The 18,279-nt window shown below is 43.9% G+C and overlaps 2 protein-coding genes across 5 annotated transcripts; one reads left to right on the top strand and one right to left on the bottom strand.

The window, feature by feature from the left end:
- Positions 1–471: 471 nt before the first annotated feature.
- Positions 472–2,724, top strand: LOC130530064 (cytosolic sulfotransferase 3-like). Of its 2 annotated transcripts, none has more exons than XM_057040936.1 (8): positions 472–527; positions 854–993; positions 1,077–1,187; positions 1,305–1,435; positions 1,593–1,719; positions 1,796–1,893; positions 1,997–2,171; positions 2,262–2,724. In XM_057040936.1, the coding sequence occupies exons 2-8, from the start codon at positions 855–857 to the stop codon at positions 2,387–2,389; spliced, it is 909 nt and encodes a 302-aa protein (XP_056896916.1). In that variant the 5' UTR covers positions 472–527; position 854; the 3' UTR covers positions 2,390–2,724. The 2 variants fall into 2 exon arrangements, with proteins under 2 accessions (XP_056896916.1, XP_056896915.1); XM_057040935.1 differs by lacking the exon at positions 472–527 and adding an exon at positions 551–696.
- Positions 2,725–2,909: 185 nt separating this feature from the next.
- On the bottom strand, positions 2,910–15,121 carry LOC130530024 (proline-rich transmembrane protein 3). 3 transcript variants are annotated; one of them, XM_057040855.1, is made up of 4 exons: positions 14,743–15,121; positions 8,465–9,279; positions 8,091–8,387; positions 2,910–6,669 (listed from the first exon to the last, which is right to left on the bottom strand). In XM_057040855.1, exons 2-4 carry the CDS (start codon positions 9,219–9,221, stop codon positions 4,652–4,654), a joined length of 3,072 nt encoding a protein of 1,023 aa, XP_056896835.1. In that variant the 5' UTR covers positions 9,222–9,279; positions 14,743–15,121; the 3' UTR covers positions 2,910–4,651. The 3 variants fall into 3 exon arrangements, with proteins under 3 accessions (XP_056896835.1, XP_056896834.1, XP_056896836.1); XM_057040854.1 differs by having other exon boundaries at positions 14,755–15,120; XM_057040856.1 differs by lacking the exon at positions 14,743–15,121 and adding an exon at positions 9,978–10,264.
- Between the last annotated feature and the right edge of the window lie 3,158 nt (positions 15,122–18,279).

The following is an 18,279-nucleotide window of genomic DNA, read 5'->3' as shown; positions in this document are numbered from 1 at the left end:
TTACTCTTAATGACACAAACCAAGAAGGGGTCCTTCATTCCAACAAGCAGACAGGACAAGTTGGGAAATGGGTCTGTTCATTATAGAACTAAGATCAAATTTAATCCGTAAAAATATTGTTACAACAGATGAGACAGTAAATTAAATTATTAACCCATTAATCACAATCAACATAGAAAATCAGGGGGTGGATGGATGGATGGATTTATGATTTAAAAGAGGTCAAAGGCCAGGGGCCTCAATGAAACTCTTAAACACATGTGGCCTTTGACCCAGATCACCCCGTTCTTGAAGAAGCTATAAAATATTTAAAGTGGGATATTTTATTATTATTATAAACAAGCTCCCTGCTGATAATTCTTGTTGCGACATCTCATCATGTGCCGTGCCTCATCTGTCTAAGGTGATAGTTGATTACAAAATTAATTATTTACATCATTCCCAGAACCATTTTGTGTTTGAATAACTAAACAGGAATATTTCTTCCCTTCAGTCAGATCACCTCATATTTGTCCTGCCTCTCTCAGGTAACTTTATTTAGTTTACGCTGCTTCTGTCTCCTCCAGTCAGGCTTTGGGCTTATGCTACAGCGTTACACCTTTTGCTCTGTGTCATTGAGCGATTTTCTTTATTTTGGCTAGATTTAATTTGTTATTCATATTTTTTCTTTGTGTCCTGACTCACTTAATTTACTCTGTAAGTCGTTAAATTATCATTATGTTTTTAAAATGACAATGCTCAGTATTTGCTTAAAATAATGCGTTATGAAACTTTTGTATGTTGTTGCTCTTTGTGATCTTATCACGTCCAAATTTCTGACTAAATGATCAGATGTTTAAGCTTTTCTTTAAAGGATGGACCTTCCTCCTCGACCAGAACTCTTTGACTTTCACGGAATCTCTATGACCCATTACTTCACATCAAACTGGGAGAATGTTCAAAAATTTCAAGCCCGGCCAGATGATGTTTTTATTGCATCATATCCTAAAGCAGGTTATTACACAGTTATAAATACACGTTTCTCTTCTGTTTAGCTTATTTCAGCCTCTGTATTCACACTCTCTCTCTCTCTTTAGGGAACACTTGGCTCTGTTACATACTTGATTTGTTGTTTTTTGGTCCAACGTCAATGTCCCACCATGAAAGAGTGCCAAACTTGGAGATCACCATTCCGAGTCGACTGACAGGTTATTTAGAATACATGAAAAGTTTTGGTTCTATTTTTTATTCAAAAAAAAGAATCTTCATCCCTGGATAACACCAAGTTGATGTATTGTTTTCTTTTATATTTTATATCTCTACAGCATCACGTGAATCTGAACCCTTATTCTTGGGAACAGATCACGCCGAAAGCGTGAAAACTTCTCCTCGAATAATGAAGACCCATCTACCAGTTCATCTGATTCCAAAGTCTGTGTGGGAGAAAAACTGCAGGGTTAGTGACCTGTGGAGTCTTATTGAAGATATCCTTTCTGAAAGTTCATATTAATTATGCTAGTAAGAAATGCTGTTTACATGGGTGAAGGTAAATACTTTATGCCATAACTATGTAAATATATCTTTATTTGAGCAGTTATTTCTTTTTGGTTTAGATTGTCTACGTGGCTCGTAACGCCAAGGACAGTGTGGTGTCTTACTACCACTTTGAACGCATGACTGTAATCTTCCCTGAGCCTGGAGACTGGGACAGTTACCTGAAGAGATTCATGGCAGGAAAGAGTGCGTGTTAAACTTCACATACTGTATATTTGCTCAGACGTTTACTGCATAATATCACTGCACATCTTCCTGCCAGTGATGTTTGGATCCTGGTATGACCATGTGAACAACTGGTGGAAAAGAAAACAGAGTTATTCCAATGTCCATTTCATGTTCTATGAAGATCTGATCGAGGTACTTTATGTTTTTCTCAGTGTTTGTGTCGTTATTAAGTTCTCCTTTGTTTCATTTCTTAATGCTGAATTTTATCATGTTAATATTTGTTCTGGTTCCTCAGAACACTGGAAGAGAAATAGAGAAACTCTCCACCTTTCTTGGTTTGTCTCCTTCTTCTGAGGAGATGGAGAGAATCATCGACCTGGTGCAGTTTGATAAAATGAAAACAAATAACAACATTAACCTGTCAGGATTTCCTGGGATGAATTTCAAAGTTTCTTCCTTCATCAGAAAAGGTACCGTCAAGTCCAACAGCATGAAATTAAAGTTAAATCTTTGTCTTCAGCTAAAAGTTGTGGCTGCTGATTATTGTGGTGCTTCTTCAGGGAAGGTTGGGGACTGGAAGAACCATTTCACTGTGGCCCAGAATGAGGAGTTTGAGGAAGACTACAAGATCAAGATGAAGAATTCCACACTGAAATTCCCCATCAAAGTTTTGACTGAAAACCCTTAAATGACACACACTAGAACAGAATGTTGTAAATTGGCATCTAAAACCAATGATCAACATCTGAATAAAGACATCGGTTATGTCATATAATATTGCTTCCTCGCTCTTCTACTTTGGTCTGTTCATGTTCTCTGTTTTCCTTTGGTCTGGTCTGTTACTTCCTGTCCTTCTTTCCCTCCTTTGTGATTACAGGCCACACCCCCTGATTGTTTGCACCTGTGTCTAATTGGCTCCACCTGTGCCTTGTGTTGAAGCCACAGTCCTTGTCTTGGTCCCCAAGATAGAAGGTTGAATGATGAATCTCCCTTGAATATTAAAATCTGCATTATTTCAACAACTATGAAGTGGAATTGTTGAGTTTTCAGCATATGTGGCCCTTGACCTTGATGTTCTTTGACAGAAAACCACACAAATTGGAATTGTTTATTCAGTAAATAAAAGTTTTGCCTATTTCTGACCTTATGAGACAACATCTATTGTGCAGGAAATTCACATTAACATACAAGATTAAAATAGAAATCAAAAGGTTTTCACATTTTTATTGGAATTTCAGACAGGAAATGCAGGAAGAAATACAAGACCAATAGTTCAGTCATTTCTGAGTTTGTATTTGTGAGCTGTGACTACCGAGGGCACATTGATTATATTTTCTATGGCACGTACTGCTTAGAAGAGGATAACATGATGCACAGTGGCAGAATACCGACCTTTTACGAAGCAACAGAGGTGAGATTATGGGTCCACTAGAATGTTGAGAGGAAAATAAAACCAATGTGTCGGGCTTTAAATCCTAAAAAATAGGTCAAACATCACTGAAATGTACTGTAAAAGAATCTAATGGATGACAAGAAAACATGGTCCACTGCTCAGGAAGAAATGATCTATGATTACAGTTTTAATGCTAAAACCCATCCATACGTGTTAAAAAAAGAAACTTCTAAGACTGCAAAGAGCACAAGGGAATCATTTTTAGTATTAACCCCCTTAACTTAAAGCTAAAACATTTTGGTCTCTCTCTCTTTAACTTGTGTATAGTCCTCATAGTATCATTTACTTGCAAAGCAGGCAGACCTCATCAAGAGAGCATAACTGTCCTCATAGCACACATAAAGACCCCTCCAGATTGCCTTTCACAGTGACAGCTATGACTCAAATAGACTTTAAGAAGAACATTATTTACATCACTGTGGAGATCACATATTTGAAGTGCGTTTCTTTGCGAGTAGCAAAATTGTCCTCTTCTAGTGCTTACGGGCTTACAGTTAAGTGCTCGGATGTTGAGTTGGTATAAGAGGCCCGAGGATCATGCCGAGCCAAACCATGGGAGGTTCAAGCCTGCAAAACTCAGCAGCTTTTGTCGAGTTCGCAAGAAAAAAGGAATCCATTGCTAGTCTTTTGTAAACATCTGTAAAAATGCAGGCTGTGGTTCTGATAATACGCCACTGCAAAAGCTTCGTCCAGCACAAATGACTATGCCACCTCCACTGAGCCTTGGTATTACTTGTAAGCATGTCGGCATGCATCCGTTTCTTTATTTACCAGCTTCACATTAATTTGCAAACAACAACAAAAGCAGCAGCATTTTAAAGGTTTCAAGGTAAGAACCTGTAGAGTCACTGGTACTGCGAGGGTGCACCGGAGGCTTAACCCGAAAAAAGCACAGATCTGAATGGCACACGTTTACGTCACAAAACAACCTGAAATATGGGCGACAGGAAGTAAACAAAGCAATAAAACCCACAATAGTTCATATGCAGACATTTTTCACGACAGAAGCAACAGATGCTGGGACACAGAACTGCTGTTTCTAGACAGGAAGTCGATGATTTTCTGACTTGTTTTATGGAATTTGCAAGTTTTTCGGCGGTAACAAAAAAGGTTTAGAGCAATAAAATTACAGGAATTGTTTTAAGTGTGTGTCTCTGTGTCGGTGTGTTTGTGTGAGCGAGAAGGAGAGTCAAAGAGAGAAAGGCTATTAATATATATGCTTACTATGGTGTGTATCTGTGCTTTATATCCCTCTGTTTTACTTCCAAAGTAAAGGTCTCCATATCTGCTCCCCATAGTCACCGTCGCCTGTTGCCAGGTAAAAGGTAACTAGGTGACGTTGATCTCTCAGAAAATAACTTTGATATGCTTTCCCTCTTTTCAAAAGCAATTATATTAGACAGTTTTCCAAACATTTCCCAAAGTATTTCTCATGGCTCGGAACAGTTTGTGGATTTGTGTTTCTGCTGTCTTTGGCCGTCTTTGTCAAAAGTTGCCTCACAGATCAATAATTTCACTGCTGACGCTGGCAGAGTCATCGTGTCTGTTCACTTCCAGGTAACTCCGAGATCCCACCGGTTTCCTAGCCCTCCCCCGTACCTTTTCTGAGTCTGGGGTGATAAATGGCCGTGTGTCATCAGCCCCATCCTCCCCCAGATTCCCCGTTGATGCCCTGGACGGATGAAGTGACACTGGGCAGGAGACAGATGATGGGACACTTCCTAACATGTTTCCAGCCCACCTGTGTCCTTGGTGGGAGGGTGTGGGGGGAGCAGTCACCTGCCTGCTCGGCACACTACTGAGAATACTGCCTCCTAGTGGCATGGATGATTCTGTTGGCGCGTCGCTACTCTCAGACAGTAGCTGAGGGTCACTATTCCTGCGGTGCCAGGCCTCCTGGCTCACTTCTGATCCCAGTGAGGGGGACTGTGAGGTGTGATTCATGGGATGAAACAAGCTTCCTCCCCCAAGCAGGTGTTCCCTGTGCAGAGCCTCGTCGATGCTGCGAGTCAGGTCAATGGGAGATGGTGGCCGCAGATCGAACTCGTACAGAGACAGGCTGAGGTCCCTGTCCTGATCCAGACTGTCGCTCACAGACCGCTGTGGGGGGTGCCCTAAAGTTTGCAGTCTCAGCAGGGACCCAGTGGAACCATCGGATATGCCTCGTTCTATAGAATGGCCCCTGGGATTCCGGACCCGGTTGCTCTCTTTGCAGTGTGGCTGGGCCATGGCCTGTTCATGGCTCTGGTTCCTGATTAGACTCTTACTGATGTCAGCTCCGTGGCGATCCTGGCTAGCACAGTTATTAGGAACCTCACCTGTTCCTCCTCCTCCTCCTCCTAGCACATTATTTTCAGGCTTCCTGCAGGGCTTACCCCTCAGGCTCTGAACTATCTTGGACCAGCAGCTGTGTCTTTGAGTGGAGCCGGTAGACTGATCCGGAGATGGGATGTCTCCTGCTGCTCTGCTGTCTTGTCCACTCTCTTCTCTTCCCCGGCAAGTCTGCTGCCTCCAGAACACCCAAAAACCCACGACTAGGAGGGAGAGGCCCCAGGCCAACTCCAATAGCCGTGCCCAGAAGTGCACCAGCCACCATCCCCAGTTGAATTGGGTCCATTTTCCAAGGAGGCCATAAAGCCATAAGGTTGCATGAACATGCAGTCCACAGCACAGCACCCCCAGTACTGCACCCACAGCCACCACTCTCCCCAAAATAACACCTATTCTTCTCCTCCTTGTCCAGTCCTTCCTCCTGGCCTCCACAGGGTCTCCCAGGTGATGAGCCGGAGGACACCGTAAACGTGGAAAGACATAGCAGAGAAATCCCAGACAGAGAGCTAGACCCCAGCATATGGACAGGACCTGGATGGTGGTAGGTACCACAGGGGACAGGGCTGGGGAGAACAGATCAGCAGCCAGTAGTAGGGTACACTGCAACACAGCCAACACAGTCAGCAGATGAGGACACTCCAGAGTTGAGGGTAGCACACTTACTCCTGCAACTCTTAATGCCAGGAGTGCCATGGAAGCCTGAGCCCACACCAGCAGATGCAGGGGTAAGTTGTAGAGGGCCGTAATTGCGGGGCGAGGGAGAAACCTCCTTGTGCCGTATGGGTCTATTAGAAACAGAGCAGCTCTCAGCCCACCAGCCACAAACAAAAATGCATTAGCCAGTGCCAGAGGTCCTCGTTGAGGGCGGTTTGCACCAGGAGATAGGATGAGCCCGAGAGCAGCTCCAGCAAAGAGCAGGAGGAAGAGGCTCGCTGAGCCATACACATGCAGCTCCCATGCAAATGCCAGGGTCCGGCTCAGGTCCCCCCAGTACAGAAATGTACCATTAGTGGAAGGACTGGTACTGACAGAGGCAACAGGGTTTGAAGTAGCCTTAGGAGCTTGCCGAGGTTGCCCCAAGTTAATGGAATGGTCCCTTTGAATGACGACAGCAGTTTGATGAGTGGGGCTTAACCTCGTCTGTGACACTGGTGAAACACCAGTGACATGGAAGGATGAAGTTCCTAGAAATATACAAACAGAGCTTAGGTTTTCATTACTTAACAGAGAATACTTTTGCCCACTTAAAAAGCGCACAATAGCCACATGAAGTACCTCTATATGTCCACTAGAGGGGGTCACTTTCCCATTGAAGTCTTAGGAGAGCCCCTCTTACTTGTAACTCCACCGTTATCAAAATGGCTTTGTTCTTAAACACAGCATCTAAACCACTAAGGAATTGGATGCATTTATAATGTGTTTCACTATTGTATTTCTAGAATGAGGCATCAAGCTGAGCAAACCTATTTAAGACATATGTGCATATTTATTGATGACCAATCAACAACTTTGGGATGAATATTTTCATGTTATAAGCCACCTGATTTATAGCTCAACGTATAGCTATGCTCATGAGCATTCCACTTTAGTTATTTTAGCTGGTGTTGTTAACTATTGCTGGCCGGGCCATCTGCACAAATTCTGATCTGACCATTCAGTTGCATGACTACTTGCTGTACACCTGATCTGAGACCAGATTTGTGCAGTCAGAGAGCACAAAACTCTCACATTATTTAAAAAAATTTTTTTTTATAAAATGTATAGCTTGGAGTCCTTTAACCATCATCCAGTATAAACCACCCAAATGCCACATGTCAGCTAAATGACTCACTCCAACATCTGTTTCACTTCCTGGCTCACTCCCTCATCACACAGTTCACTTTCAGGCTCGCAAAGGCGTCCAAAGCATAACATCACGAACATATTTATTTATATATAAAGATTTTACTTCCTTTGCTCAAAACCTTTTGTTTTTGCTCACATGGGTGAGGGCTCAGACACATTCCAATGTGCAGATTGCATTTCACAGCTGGATATACTTAACCTCACCTCAGCTTTATATGCCCACATGTTGTACTGAACCAGCAGCCAGATAAACACAGATATATAGTATAAACTGGTAGGTGAACAATGCTTTAAAGTAATTAAAACCTTCTTCAGGTTCCACAAGACTGGCTCATGCCCTTTATGTGTCAGACTTTTCCTTTCACCTTGTTTTTTTTGTCCCACTCCCTCACTTTCTCAGTGCATCTGGGTTTCATTATCATCTCCACTCCCTGCATTGCTGTGTCCGTACCTTTCGTAGACTGTACTTTCTGCTCCTGAAATGCTCCTTCTTGGTCATACTTTCCTCTTGTCTTCCTCATTTCCCGGCAGCTGTTCTATCCACCCCCTGCCACCCAGCATTCCTACCCCATACACCCCACTTTCCATGGAAAAGTCTGCTTTCTCCATCCTTTTTTTAGGCTTTCCATTTTTAGAGATTTCCAGGTTGTTTTGTTTTTTGTTTTTTGTTTTTTTTAAAAAGGCTGGATGAATAATTTCATTTTGAATTATGAAAAGATGATGAACTGTAAAACTACTCAGGACATTATTAATGTCTTACCTGTCCCTGAGGATTCCACAGTCGTGCTTGTGAGGTTTTTCCCGAGTTGAGCTGTTTTCTTGGGCTGCATTGTCATTCTGGGGGACATTCTTGCAACTTCTTGTGTCGCAGTGATAGATTCAGTTGTAATTTGCTGTGTTGATTTTGAATAAGAATCGCTTTCGGCAACAACCACTTGTCTAGTTTGTGTCTCCTTGGCGACAGAGCCGGTGGTGGTAGTCCCGGGTCTGCGCACAGCAGAAGAATCACCCTCTGGTCTAACTTTGGTGGTGGAAGGTGATTTCATTGTTGGCCCACCTAAAAAAAACACAAATATGACCATAAAATATTTTGACTTCAATATTATTTACTGCAATTTACATTTATGTATTTACCTGATAAATGTACAGTGTGAGGTGTTGTCTGAGCTACCACAGGGGGCGCTGTAGCCCTGACTTCAACTGGGGGAGTTGGAGAGATTTTATTGGCCGGTCTTAGCGGAAACAGGTGAGGCCTGAGACTCTGATTCTCTGTTGGTGGCTTCAGCTCAGAAACCATCGAGATGGTCGTCTGTGCTGGTGGCCGATACTGAGCCAGATGGGGCAGATGAACCGGAGTTTCATCCACGGTGGGAATGTCTCCTGACCCCAAATCCTGCAAAACTTCATTAGCGGCTTCCTCCTCTGGATTTTCCATGAGAGCAGAGGAAGATAAAGTCGGCTGAGGTGGAATGGAGCCTTTTGATGTAGGATCCACCTTTGCGAGATGCCTACGGAATGCCAAGCGAGCGGTGTCAGTCCTGGCTCTGGACGAAGGTGGTTGGGTTATGAGAGGTCCACTGCTGAGATGGTGCGTAGAAAGGACCGATATAAAAGAAGGAGCGGACTGTGCGGTAGGATGGGGGCGCTTTTGCCCCTGTTGCCCGGTGTTTGTCAGCTTGTCCTTGACTGTGGGCCTGATGGGCACATCGCTTCGCCTTCTGGGAGGCAAAGAAGACCAGAGAAGCACAGCCTGCTTGGTGGGCTTTGGTGATGGATTTACGGGTGCATCCTGCTCGGCGAAGGAGGAGGATAAACCGATGATGGTCTGAGCTCCTGAAGACTGGAGGAGTGAGAGGAGGAAGCCCAGGAAAAGGAGAGACACGGCAGCCATGATGATGGTCCCTCTGGCCGTCTCTCAGAGTCACTTTATCATCCTTTAAGCTGCTTTCCTGTCGACAGAAGCACAGTCAAGCAGATTTTATGAAGATGAGGACACACAAGTGCAGACAGAATCACTTGAGGAATTTTTATGAACACGCTCAGGCCAAAATATGTACTTAAATCAACTATATTTATAAAAGTGCTTCAGTGTGATGCCAAATATGATGATATAAGCCTTTGTTTGCTTAAGCAACACTTCATCATGGGAAGAAAGCTTTTGAAATGTGAATCATTTGACCTTTACCTTTCGGCAGATTGGCACGGAACCACTAATAAAAATTTTTATTGACAATTATGGACAGCCTAATACAAAATAATTCATTATCTATTAATGGAGTTAATCAGTACAAATTTATTCATGATGATGTCCTACTTTGGGCATGTGCAGGGTGTGCTGATGCAGAGGTCATGACTCCCCCCACAAGGGTTTAGGAGCATGACGCAGCAGATGTATAGACTGAGGTACGGTGTATGGTTTCACATATGTGAGCACCCAAACAGACCCAGGGTCTGTAAACTGTAATTAATAAGTTGCAACACCAAAATGAGGAAGAGTCTCACTTTGGTGTGAGTCACGGATGCCAGGAACCAACAGCTGTAACCGGCCCAGGCCCTCAAGGGTTACGCAATCCTAAAGTCATCTCACTAGCTCTCATATCATTTACATTTGCATCCATTTTCTTTGAATAAAAAAAAACCCACACACCTTTCATGGACCGATCTCTGCCTGGGAGTTCGTGAAAATGGCGAGGGGAAAAAATGGGAAAAGGCTTCATTGGGAGAGTTCGCTCAGCTGCCGATGACTCAACGAGGAGCAACATCGACTGTAGCAGGAGCGTAACTGCACCTGGCACGGGGATCTGGCGCTCATGACCTCAGATACATTAAGATGTGTGCAATTTCCGTGATCACACAGGGGAAATTTGATGTGTTAAGCAGGCGTGTGGGCGTAAGGAGTCGATCACCAAGCGGGAAAAAACAAAACTATAAACGTACTTTATCCTTTCTACGGTAGCCTCACTGTTTCCTTTCTGTTTTGGCCGCACTCTTCGCCCACTCGCTCACTGATTTATATGTTTTTCCCTTCTTTCTTATCGTCCCTCAACCAGTTTATCAGGATTTTATTGCAGTGCAGTTTAACAGCCTGCTTGAAGGTGAGGGTTAAATGAAACTAAATCAGGAGAGCCATATAACAATGCAGCGATAAGGAATACTGGCACACTTAGGAGGTGAAGGACAAGTGAAGTAAAAAGGCCCCACAGAGCACATATGTTTTGGGATTAACACATCCGTTCCAGCCGGGGCAAAGCCGTGACAGCCTGTCCGGGAAGAACCTCCGCCTGCCCCAGCCGCTCAGGTGTGCAGTCAGGTGAGAAGTCCTCTGGCAGCCAGAGAAAAACACCGACTGGTGAGAAAACTGCCGCGGCATCTCGTTATCCAAAGCAATCGAGCACGTTTCCGTCCGTGTGCACAAGTATAAAGTTGAGATTAATGAGTCTCAAAAGAGATTCAATGAGCTCAAGTGAGAAACCAATCCGCTGCCTGAGCAGAAAGACAATACATCTCAACAATATTTAGACTATCTGATTATATGTTTCTGTTGACCTGACATAACAATTTAAGCTAATTTACAACTGCAAACCACCACAGAGAAGCTTTTTTCCTGTCTCCATTTCATTTTATCCAAAGAAAACAAAGACTGTTAATTGATTTTAGGTTTGACTAAAACAATGATGCACTCTTAGCCAACCAGCAACCTCCATTAAATCCACTTTAGCATGCAAATAACACAGCATTTGTCTGTGTGACCGTCTAGGGAGGAGGCAGATGGGTGCACGTTCCATCAGAGTATTTTTAGCCTACCCAGCCCCTCAGGGCTAAGAGACATGTCCCTCAGTATTTCATCTGGAGCGGGGTGAGCATGCTGGAGAGCTGTCGTCACACTCTCTTACAATGCATCCTTTATCCAGGGCAGGAAATGCCCACGGATAATACGCAGTTTGTGGCAATCTGAAGATTACTATAAACCCCAATGGACAACAGCATAAACCTGCCGGTTATTCAATCAGATGACTCAGGCCGACGGCAGCTGTTACTTATTAGGTTGTAGTTGCTGATGTCACGTCATGCTAATATGTTTATCAATGTGACGGACTAATGCTCGGTTTTACATAAGTGACAGAAGGAGTTGGGATGGGCAGTGCATGGCATGGAGGATGTCCCCATTTCTGTCTGGGAGGGCATTTCCGTTCATTTAGTCAATTAACAGATGGGGATGAGACATTTGATGACATTTTTAGAAATATACTTCTGGCTCTGACTAGAAAACATCAATACTGACTGAAATGGGTCTCTAACACTGACTGGAATCCTGCAGAACCAACATGATACCCAATGGAAACATCAGAATAAACACTACAACTTATAATTTAAAACAACACACTAACTCTGGTCATGCGTTTTAAATTTGTGTTGTTATTTTTCATACTATAATAAGCATTAAATGTGCATGTCACATAATACCCCACCACTAGAATACAATTGAAAGCACTGACTTAAAAATTGATTTGTGAATGATTCCAAGTTTGCATTACCTTTGAGCAGGACCAGCACCCACTAGCACCGGACCTGGCTCTTTTAAAGAGTCTCTCAACTATAATTTCAAATAACCTACCACTACGTCTCAACATGCTCATATCATGAAATGTGCTGTTTTAACTGGATTTCTCTGGCCTGTTTCAGTTCTGGCTCAGTCGATAAAACTCCTCCAGGTTTTTGAGCAGATTCTGCAGGGTGAGAAAGACGTCAGAATGGAGGCAGACCATGAATCTAAAAACAAAAGCAGATACCAGCTGCAGCCATTTGTGTAGGTTGAACCAAATGGAAATAACAATCATGAATGTGAGTCCTAAAAGCAGCCAAGAATATCCGTAAATTTCTGTTGAGAATGGCTGTTTTGGTATGTATACACCTGTTTTTGATGTGTGTTGCTGCTGGTAATGAAGACGAGGACACCACAAAGACCCAATACTGTCTAACGATGCTGATTACAAGGCGAGAGGACTGCGACAGAAGAGCACAGCAAAGATGGACAGATGGTACGGACTGAAAGAAAGAAAAGTACAGAGAAAGACAAGACAGTCTGTTCCATCCATGCAGCAACAGTCCAGCAGGACAGTTAGCACCTGCCACACATGCACACCTTGTTTGTGTTCTGCAAAGGTCAGAGGCCAAGCTGTGTAAGTGCATGAATAAATGCATACATGAGACAGGGAGAGAGAGAAAGAGAAGGAGGGGAAATGAGAGAGGGAGTATGTGTGGTTAACTTGGTATGCGGGTAGTGGGGGAGGTCGCTGGATTGACCGTTGAAAATTCCACACCTTGAAATAACATATGGATTCTGCACAGATCCCACAATGTTCTCCCACATATTTCCACACGGAGAAATGAGCAAAATTTCAGTTGAAATGCTGACTTCCTTTGAATATCAGGAGACCTCCAGTCGGGGTCACCGGGCGACCCGATGACTACCTGAGACTGAAAAGCTTCTGTCTCTACTGTCAAAGGTTTGTTGCCATGAGAAGAGGCTCCAGATCCGGTCACAGATGCTTTTTTGATCCCCCAGTTAAAGACGCTGCCCTGCTTTAAAACGCTGAGCCCCGCAACATCTTTGACTGATGTTCCTCCGTCATGCGAGCTGCAGATCAAAGGCTGAAGGTCAACGCTAAAGGGTGAGGCGCTCTAACTTCCCCGCGACTCCACCGCAGCACACAATCTCCAAACGGCACAGCCCTGTCTGCTCGGGGCCAAAGTACAGTCGGCAAACGTTGATATATGGGAGGTCAGCATGGGAAAGACAGCTCACAATCCGTCTGAAAAACTCCGTGAATCATAGGGCTCTGAGATGTGGCCAGAAACGCGCGCTGACAGATAGCGTGGTGAGTGATTGGGACAGCTGCTGAACCTTGACGAGCCACAAAACACTTTCAGTAACGTCGATTACAGACATCACAAGTCGTAACCGCTCCCCAGCGACACGGTTTACTTTGGCCTGGGACTCCAGCTGAAGCCAGTAAAACGACTGCGGCAACAATTCGCGTGTCAATCAGCGACTCTGCTCTGACATCATGTGTCTCTGTAAAAAAAGTCTTTGGAAAAGTTTAATCACGCATTTTACGGGACAAATTGGTCGACCAAAAGGTTCCAGTGCCATAAAGGCCCGTGCAGTGCAGCGGGGACGGGCTTGAGCGCTATACATCTGGATTTATGCTTTATTTTCCACCGTTCTGGCAGCTCCGGACCGCCCTTTCTGCTAAGTGCCTTAAGTCTGCTGTAAACTCTGAGGTATTATTTAACTCCACTGCCAGTTCATGAATCACCTCACTCATCATTTGTGTGAATGGTAACTTTTTCAAGCTCTGAGACATTAGAGAGCCATTTACAGGCTGGGCTCTTCTCTGTTACACTATGAACTCACCCAATGTTTGTATGGAACAAAATCAACACAGAAATGTCTCTATATTAAGACATTCTGACTTTCAATAGAGGCAACCTGGATCAAATTCCCTTGAATCTCTATTCCCAGGATTGACTCATATCCTGGTTCAGAACAGGTGAAGGCAGATCTCCTGTTTAGACATGTTGAGAGGGGGTAATTATGTCGTAAAATATGCTGTAAACACACAACAAGCTAAGCACCTGCAAGTCAGATCCACCTGTTGTCTTTCAACAAAGTGTGGACTCGTGTTTTTTGCAGCCACCCAATGAAAAAAAAAAAAAAAAAAAAAAATCAGTCAGGATTATATTTATGTGGACTGTAGCAGGAGCTGATGGCCTATTAAATCTGGAGTGCAATAAAGGTCTGAGCAAAGGATCATTTTAACACATCTTTTATGGCCTGAGCAGCTGAATCATCCGTCCATCTTCTGAAAGAAGCAGATCTGACTGTAAAGGAATTTTCTGGGTTGCATCAAGGTTGTCTATAAGAGGAAAACTCCTACGTTTTCTGGCAGCATGCCCATCCACCATTCAACCGACTTGACATGTTAAAACCTATAAAAAACTATATTTTGAAATGAAGAGTAAATATTTCGATTGCTTTATGACGAAACCTCGCTGAAGGCTCTCTGAAGTTTTAGTCATTTGCCTAACAGGCCTGCGCTCCTATAAATCCGACCAAGAAACAATAAAGTAACAGTGTTACGCAGTGAGATTTTTGATCGGGGCATAAAACAGCCAACATAGATTCTGAATGGCAAAAACCTGCTGTCTGGCGCTGACGTACATCAGTCACTGCGCCTGTCCTGCGCTTCTCTAACACGGCAACATGAGCTCCTGTTCCCAACAACACAGCAAAGAAAGGCCACAAGAGATGGCCAAGTAGAAAAACAAATGTCTTATTGTACAATGACGCGACTAAATGTCCCACGACCGTCGTTGCGCCACTCCGCAACGCGATCCAAGTGCGTTACCTTGACGCGTACCTGCAGGCGGTGCGGCTCTTCTCCGATTGCGTCCTCTGCAGCAGGATATGATCTAAGCCACGCCGGGTAAGTCGCAGCAGGAGTGTCACATCGCTCCGAATGTCCGAGTTTGGAGTGAAAGCGGTCCTCTGCCGACAACCGGTGCGTTCGGAAGCCTTGCGCCACAACGCCAGACACACGAGCTAGTCCAAGGAATGAACGCCCCGTCCTGATTGCTCCATCTCTCTTCCCATCTCTCCCTCCCTCTTTTTTCGATTCTGACAAGCGGATTCGCACGAATGCCTGCAACCTACCGCCCGGCGCGTTACGCAACAGCGGCACGACACGCGTTGGCGACGCAACGGCTACGTCTACCTCAGAGAAACCTGTTCAGACGATACCCGATGGAAATGTGAGCACGCGGGCGCTGACGTCACCGAAGCAGCTCCTGGGTTTTTTCCCTAAGTCGTATTCCTGAAATGTGGGAATGTGAGGACACAGGTGAGGAGATACCTGCGGGCAGAGAATGAGCTGGGAATGAAACATTAGCTGCAAGTTGCTCTACTGGGCCTCATGAAGATGATTCTGTACTGACTGCTTTCATCCCCCATCCGAATGACCCTCACACACGCAGCTCCTCCAGTTTGGACATGCTGCTGAGCAGGCAGATCTGCTCCCGCTACGCCCAGAGGAATAAATCCAACAAAACCCAAGATTCATCCTTCTGGATTCATCACTTTCTTTCATATCACCTGTGTGCCTACAGCCTGCTCTTAAAATAACCCACAGCTCAGGGGATTGCCTTAATGCCATTACATTGCTACTGAGCCAGCAGGAGAGACCTGCGGAGATGATAATCACATCGCTGCACATGGATGATAATCTGAGCATGTGGCAATAACTGATCAGTGCTGCACAGTCCCAACAGAGATGAGAAGAAATCGACCAGTTCCCCAAGCTTTCATGCTGTCACGTTAGAATGTGCTTCTGTAAAAAGATCAAGATAATCCCATATGAAAAGTCCCTGCTGGTTCTTTCCTCCAGCAACGCCTCTCTCTTGTCTCAACACGCATTGTTTAAAATAAGGGCGAGATCTTCTGAGTGCCAGCTTTGGGAGTTTTATTCCACTTTACTAATTTTTAAAGCAATAATCTTAATACGGCTGAGTCTCTATTGCGTATTTTCCATCTGAAATCAAAGATTTGAGGTTCCTGAACTGCTACTTTGTAGAATTCCTACTTCCTGCACAGCCTTGGTGTGCATTTGCATTAAATGATCACAGCTTTTGGATGCAGGTACTGTCAAATGGGGTGAATCTGTGCTGCATCATGTACATAAAGCCACAAATGAAACACAGATGCCACAGCAGATCGTGATTCAGTACCATCTTTCTGCAAGAATGAAGTGAACAGATGCCACATTTGAATTGAGGCACTCTGAAACTCACTTCTGGAGCAGCTTTGGAACTTAATCGTGGCCCTCAAAAAGGGGGAATCCTGTCAAAAGGCTGGTCATATCAGTGTCCTCCACTAAAGTAGCCTCTTTTATTGAGAACAGCCCCAATAGCAATAGCTAACGCACATCCGGGGACCATCTTCCAAATGCAGGCCTGGCGCCTCAGATTCTCCCTCGCCCCTGCTGGGGTTGGGTTTCCCACTTCTAAGATGAAGGAAGACAACTCTCTTTAAGTTTTACCCATCTTAGGTATTGTAATAGATACTGTTACATAAGAGATCTGTTAGCATTCAGGAAAAGCATCATCTATCATTTTAAGTGCAGTATTAGGTGATGGTGCATGTGTGCATGTGTCCAAAGACCATTTCTGGAATGCAGAACTGAGACCATGAAGAAAAAAATTACACAACACAATTCCTTTTTTGTAAACATAACTTTGCATAGTATCTTAATCCTTTAATATTACTACTTGTATATATCGGAATTATGAAGAGGATTTCTGGCTGCATTTTTAAGTGGCTGAAAGTTGAAGGTGAATGTCTCCGTATGGTTAAATCACGGAGTGAGCGTGGTTGTACATAAGTTACACTTCATTTCAATAGTTTTGCAACTATTACTCACTTTCCCCTTCAGTGTTCTGATGACTCACGGGCCGAGCTGTCGGCTCCACGCCGATCACCAAGACGACTGTTTTGGCACTGGGCTGAAATGTGCACATTAGCTATTTTAAAACTGGTTTTTCGCTGTTGAAAAGAGTCAGTTTGTAGCTTGGCCAGTGTTGGTGTGGCTCTAAAAAACAAAGGTTTCAAAAACATTTGGTCTATTTGATTTGATGAACATTTGTTTAGAATTTGCTTTTTTCCCTCAGTTTTCCCCCCAGAAAACTGTTTAGCTTTAGAATGTAACAACAGAACATAGACTATAACACAGACTAATAAAAACTAACACAGGGAACAAATGATTATCACAGTGTAACTCCAAATTAGTCACACTTACAGGACATCAACATATAGAGAGGGGAGGACCCTGAGATGACCCCTGTGAGCCCAGTTTTTCACACTATCAACAGCCAACAGAGGAAACTCAGACAGCCAGACAGACAGCTGGTACAACCATAGACACCATGGCCACCAGGTACACCAGGAAAGATGGACAGGGATGTAAGAGGCCAATAATCCAGCAACAGGACTGCTTGGTGCTCCTCTGTGCTGCGAGGGGCACCACCACAGCCCTAGGAAATGACCTCCAGCAGGTCATTCATGTGTATATAAAGGCCCACATAATGGCTCAATTATGTGGTTCTACTCATCATTCCTACCTTATTTTGTTCTCATTGAAATAAGCTGTGCAATCAATAAAGGTTTTCAACCAGGATATTTAATTTCTTTCTAGCTGGGATGTGTATTTACCGCTCAGATCATAATACAAACGCTCCCTTCTGCACACACAGAACAAGTAATGTCCTCCCAAGTGAACAGCACCTGAGGCCACGACACAAGCTGGGACCCATGTCTTACATAATAAAAAGGCCATGGCTGTGCTAGCCTTCAGGTTTCAGCATGCATTTGTACTTTGATTTATCTTTAAAATTAACGTGTGACCCCCCTTCCAGCACACTTTCACCTCTGTAATAAAAAAAATCTGCCCTCTGAAGTCTATTTTAATCTTTTCTTCGCCACTGTGACTCAGTCCCTAAAGCTGTACCTCAATTTCTGTCCAGCTCCACTGGAGAAAGGATAAAAGCTGACTCATATATTCATTAAGACGCATGGCTGCACTGAACAAACCCACCACACAAACAGCAATGGCATGCATTAAGCGTGATGCACTTCATATTAGGAAGAGCTTTCATAATTAGAACATTGATATCTAGGATGATTGATCTCCTTAAATTAATTTGCCTGTTTACTGCCATCGACTTCCTCTCTCCCATACCTCTAGAAATTGCAATTGTTCATCAATGATTAAACTGCAATGGAGCTTTTTAGAAATTCTGTTAGAACACATGTGAGGTCCAGATATGTTCATAGTCATAACAAATGATAGGAAAGAAACAAGCTTGTTTTTAAACTAAAAACGGGGTCAAATGGT

The sequence above is a fragment of the Takifugu flavidus genome, chromosome 8 (genome assembly GCF_003711565.1).
Source record: "Takifugu flavidus isolate HTHZ2018 chromosome 8, ASM371156v2, whole genome shotgun sequence".
NCBI lineage: Eukaryota > Metazoa > Chordata > Actinopteri > Tetraodontiformes > Tetraodontidae > Takifugu > Takifugu flavidus.
Note: the sequence above shows the minus strand (reverse complement) of the source record. Positions and strands in the feature narration are given on the sequence as shown.

Bases quoted from the DNA above. Each gene is read 5' to 3' on its own strand.
- LOC130530064 (XM_057040936.1), top strand. From the start codon at position 855: ATGGACCTTCCTCCTCGACCAGAACTCTTTGACTTTCACGGAATCTCT. The intron at 1,436-1,592 runs GTTAGTGACCTG...TTTTTGGTTTAG, and splicing joins TGTGGGAGAAAAACTGCAGG to ATTGTCTACGTGGCTCGTAA. The intron at 2,172-2,261 runs GTACCGTCAAGT...GTGCTTCTTCAG, and splicing joins TTCTTCCTTCATCAGAAAAG to GGAAGGTTGGGGACTGGAAG.
- LOC130530024 (XM_057040855.1), bottom strand. From the start codon at position 9,221: ATGGCTGCCGTGTCTCTCCTTTTCCTGGGCTTCCTCCTCTCACTCCTC. The intron at 8,388-8,464 runs GTAAATACATAA...TGTTTTTTTTAG, and splicing joins TCACACTGTACATTTATCAG to GTGGGCCAACAATGAAATCA. The intron at 6,670-8,090 runs GTAAGACATTAA...GTATATTTCTAG, and splicing joins TGTGGAATCCTCAGGGACAG to GAACTTCATCCTTCCATGTC.